The sequence below is a fragment of the Poecilia latipinna genome, unplaced genomic scaffold, assembly GCF_001443285.1.
Source record: "Poecilia latipinna isolate Pla-1442-1.1 unplaced genomic scaffold, P_latipinna-1.0 Scaffold752, whole genome shotgun sequence".
NCBI classification, from domain to species: Eukaryota; Metazoa; Chordata; class Actinopteri; order Cyprinodontiformes; family Poeciliidae; genus Poecilia; species Poecilia latipinna.
The window spans coordinates 238,609-243,423 of NW_015113368.1; the positions used below are offsets into that span (position 1 = coordinate 238,609).

Consider the following 4,815-nt stretch of genomic DNA (forward strand, 5'->3'; position numbering starts at 1 on the left):
TCCCTGATGTAAAAATTAAGGAGATTATTTAGTTTTTTTTAAATATTTAATTCAGTCCCTTATAATCAAAACATGCCGCCACCCATCTTTCCTGTCCAACAACAGCGCAGCAGCAGCTGCTGCTGTCAGTCAGCTTTCTGCTTCAGACAGGCCTTTAAGCTTGACCGGAGGGAACTTGAAATATGGGCAGGATCTGAGGCTCCGCATGGGATTGTTGGACGAGGACGTTTTAAACACTGCGATTGTGTGTAACCTAAAACCACAGAGGGTTAGAAATAACAGCTCCTTCGAGATCAGCCTCCACGGTGACCCACATCTGAAAAGGCTTTACCTTTGACCACAGGACACATACTGTGGTTGGCTCGTGCACGGTAACATGTCCTGTTTAGGGTCTGCTTGTCCTCCTTCAGTCATAGACGCTCGGCAGCCCAAAGCCATGGAGGACTCCAGCACCAAACAAGGCGGTAAGAATTTGGACTTGTGCTCAGAACCATTTATTTATTTACTCTCTGTCCAGTCCCTCTCCATATGCTTTAAATGAACTATATGCGTCTTTTTTTCTGGAGAGGCAGTTGTGCTGAAGCTGGAATTTTCTGCAGTCATGTCTGCGTGAAGTGAAAACAGAAAGAGGGTTTGAAACCGTGCAAGCACTCCACAAGCTTGGCATTGTCACAGTGGGCTTTCCTGACCTTTTATCTATACCAGCATTGCGTAACGCAAAGTTGTGGGTTGGATGCTCGCATGTCAACGCTCTCATGCAGCCAACGCAGCTCAGAGGAGAGCTGACAAGCCTCTGTGTGATTCACAGAGCAAAGAGTCAAACGTTCTAGAAAAAAAAGTCGAGAAAAAACACATCACTGTGGTTTTCCTTTTAGTTTGTGGTACTTTTGCACCTCTTTTACCTGACATACATCTCTTGAAATGTTGAAATGTCTACTCCTCTCTTTCTTGTTCGTTTTTGGCATCGTGGCATCGTGGTTTGACTATTATAATTGATACTTTTCTTTACAGATACCAAAGAGGACGTCACTGAGGATGCAGAGCTGGCCAAAGCCATCATGTCTCGGCAATTCCACCCATCGGCCATCGGTCCTGAGACGTGGGAGGGATACATCTTCTCTGATCAGGAGATACGGATCAAAGAGTCCACAGACCTCTACGGAGCCGTACTCTGGCCCTCGGTGCGATCTTACCCTCAGTACGGACAAGAAACAAAATATTTAGATAATCTAAAAGAATGGTTCACATATTAGACTATAAAATGAAACAGCCTTAATGTCAGAATGTCAGGAGTGCTGCAAATTAAATCTGAGATGCAAGAGAAGGCCAAAACATAGTGAAGCCAAAGGTATAACTAGCTGTAATGAGATAGAACAGAGGGTTGGGTTGCTGGGCCCGCTGGTGTAGAAAAGAAACCAATTTATTACTCACCCAAAAAAAAAAGACTTTTTTTTGTAAAATAAAGGATTTCAACACAAATGGGTATTCTGAAGAAAATGTCCTCTGGTCTCCAAATAACTGCATTTTAGACTAATGTGTCCAAAATATATATATTTAAAAAATCCAGGACTTCATTTTTGTTTTATCTATAAAACTTTATCTTGCTTTAATATTTTTCTTAAAGAGAAAAAGTTTTGTACTTCCCAACCTTCCATAGACGTTAAAAAGTTACAGTCATAATGTCTCTGAAACAGTGACAAGAGCAGTCTTTCTGTTCAATCTGACCATGTTTTCTCACTTCCACAGTCAGGATCACACCGAATGTCACCAAACTAAATGTTTGAAGTTTAAACACACAGACTTACTCTTGCTGATGACCCCTCCCATTAACCAGAAGTGTATTCTCCTCCAACAGGCCATGGTGCTGTGCCATTTCCTGGAGACCAACCAAGACAAATACAACCTGGCCCATAAGAATGTGATTGAACTGGGAGCCGGAACTGGGCTTGTCACCATTGTTTCCAGTCTGTTAGGTACTCCAGTAAAACAATCTGGTGATTTGCATGGATGTGATCATGCTTTCAGTTTACCTTGTAATTACTTTTCTCTGACACTTTTCGCTGTCTCTCAGGTGCCAAAGTAACATCCACAGACCTGCCAGATGTGCTGGGGAACCTCCAGTACAATGTGACCCGCAACACCAAGGGCAGATGCAAATACATCCCTCTGGTGCGTTTTGTTCTTGACCCACTTATAACACAGTTATATTACCCAGTGCAAGTCTAATTCACAACTTGAGAAAATAGAAACAAATATAAAATGAAACTCAAAGTCTATATTGGAATCTATTTTAGTGCAAATAAAATGAAATTTTAAAGCATCGCAAAAAAGAAAAGAAAAAAAAAACATTTTTGGCTATCATTTGTTTAATAGGTTTGATGACTCTCTCCAGGTCATGGAGCTCATCTGGGGTCAGAACGTGGCTGAGCGTTTCCCTCGTGCTACGCATCGTTTTGACTACATCCTGGCAGCTGATGTGGTGTACGCGCACCCTTACCTGAATGAGCTCATGGAGACGTTCGACTACCTCTGTCAGGATGGCACTCAGATACTGTGGGCCATGCGTTTCCGGCTGGACCCGGAGAACAGCTTTGTGGACCGCTTTCAGCAGCGATTCCACCTCGAGGAGCTGTACAACCTGCCCAGTCTGAGTATAAAACTGTACCGAGCCTGGAGGAAGGACAGCAAGGACCAAACAGAGGCTGCATGAAATCAAGAACACACAGGACACTGAGTACTTACTATGAATCTGGGTCTCAAAAATCATAGTGAATGGCATCAGCAGCAATTGTTTGTGTGTTTGCAGGCTTGCAAAAAAAAAAAAAGATGGACGTCTAACTGTTTACAATGCTCTCAGCACAGGTGAAGCTACTTTATTTCATTTGAAAATCAAAGGGTAAAATATGTAAATAAATAGTTTCTCAAATACATTCTACAACTTTGTATGTTTTTGTGTGTAATGTCCAAAAACATCACTGTTAGGCTATGTCTGAGGTTCATTATCCCTACGTGCGTGCGTGTGTGCGTGCGTGAGTGTGTGTGTGTGTGTGTGTGTACAGTTGTTTGTTCTGTGTTGGACTGGTGGCATGTCCAGATCGCAGTCTTGGCCCATGACTGCTAAAGACCCTTCAAGGACAAGCAGATATAGACAATGACATGTTAAAACACAACTTTAACAAACAAATGAGTCATTTTGAGATCAAGTCTTATTCCTGAAGCTATTTTTGAGTTTTTTCTATTAGATGACTAAACTGTTAAAGGTCATAGTTTAGCAGCTCATCACTTTTAGGAGGTCAAATTAAATATCACACCCATATTACCCCTTTATTTGGCTCTCTGTATGCCACTTCAGTAACCTGAACACCAACGCTCTGCCCAATTTCTTCCATATTTTGGAAACTCACCAGTTAGTTTATCAAATTGGAAAGAGTAAGTTTGAGTCAGCCTCTATAATTGTAAGCGGTTAAATCTGATACGTTGATGATTCCAAATCCTCCAAGGTTTTCCGGGTCGCTTTCTGTCCTGGCGTTCCTGGTGGTTCTGGTGGATGTGTGTCTCTGGAGCGAGAGGAGTGTTGAAGAGCTGGATTAAAGGGATGCAGGGTATCTAAGCTGCTGGTGGGCAGTAAATACCTCCGCCTTTGTCAAGACAAATAAATACCCAACAGCTGAAGCCTGTTTGTGGCCTTATAGGAATATCTGTTCACTTAATTTCTCTTTTCACAGCCTGTCAATACTAAAAATCCTCTCACAGAGACACAACGCTGGAATTCTGCTTTGTCACCGGGCTAAATCCAGCATTTAAAATAAGATTTAGATTATTATTCATGACGGGTATGTCTGATGCTGTCGACATTAGAGCCGCCTTATTTTCTCCAGAGCTTGATATGTGCAGGAAGCAGTCCAGCCTGATCCTGTTACCCTCTATCTCTGCTGAAGCAATTGAGGCCATTGCAGGAAAAGCAAGAGGCATGAAGGCATCCTAGACTACGTGACTAATTTTAAATAGACTATTTGTTTGAACCATTGACCCAGCCCTGTGTTTGGGCGTCTTTGCAAAAATAACTGTTTACTGACAGAGATTAGAGTTACTCTACACCTTTTTTTTTTCCGATATGGGCAATGTTTCTTGCTTAAAAAAATAAAAAAAAAAACATAAAAAATGAATTGCTTTTTCTGTCACAAGTAACAGTTTTAAATTACGCTTTGAAGATGTCGATTTTCCATGAAGGACGAGTTCATGTGATCGTCATCACGGCACAGTAATCCAAGTAACTTCTATCATGACATATTCTGTGTTTATCAGTCTCTGCTTCTGGGTGTCAAATGGAGTCAACAGGTCAGTAATAACACTCAGTCTCTCTGCCAAGATGCTGTCGTGTCAAACACAAATCATATCCTGGGTTGGTTTTCTGCACAGTGAAAACTTGTGCTATGTCTTTCTGTGTTTTTCTATTGGATACAGTCAACCCATTAAAGCCGATGCGGCGCCATAATTTATTAAGGCTGTTCTGAACCTAAACAACCGTCATTATTTTTTTGTAGGTGTAGCATTCCTCCTCTTTATATCTGATTATTTTATGGGTTAGGGACCCCCACTGTCTGGTTCTCTGCAGATGGACCACCAGCAGACACGTAATGAAGCAAAGACTCGGCTTACTTGACCTGCCCTTCTTCCTCTTGGCTCCTCCTCCATCTCCTCTGTTTGTGCATTTGAAACTTTGTGCCCTCTGCTCCTCTACGAGGTTTATTCCTAATGAGCACAGCTCTAAAAATACCCTTCTGCCCTTGTAATGATGATGGGAGTGTCCTGTTG

At 42.0% G+C, this 4,815-nt stretch overlaps 1 protein-coding gene across 1 annotated transcript; it reads left to right on the top strand.

Moving 5' to 3' along the window:
• The first annotated feature begins 113 nt into the window (after positions 1–113).
• On the top strand, positions 114–2,949 carry mettl21e (methyltransferase like 21e). Its single transcript, XM_015045905.1, has 5 exons — positions 114–464; positions 1,012–1,181; positions 1,856–1,973; positions 2,072–2,169; positions 2,393–2,949. Exons 1-5 carry the CDS (start codon positions 377–379, stop codon positions 2,708–2,710), a joined length of 792 nt encoding a protein of 263 aa, XP_014901391.1. The 5' UTR covers positions 114–376; the 3' UTR covers positions 2,711–2,949.
• The last annotated feature ends 1,866 nt before the right edge of the window (positions 2,950–4,815 follow it).

Bases quoted from the DNA above. Each gene is read 5' to 3' on its own strand.
- mettl21e (XM_015045905.1), top strand. From the start codon at position 377: ATGTCCTGTTTAGGGTCTGCTTGTCCTCCTTCAGTCATAGACGCTCGG. The intron at 465-1,011 runs GTAAGAATTTGG...TTTTCTTTACAG, and splicing joins CTCCAGCACCAAACAAGGCG to ATACCAAAGAGGACGTCACT. The intron at 1,974-2,071 runs GTACTCCAGTAA...GCTGTCTCTCAG, and splicing joins CATTGTTTCCAGTCTGTTAG to GTGCCAAAGTAACATCCACA.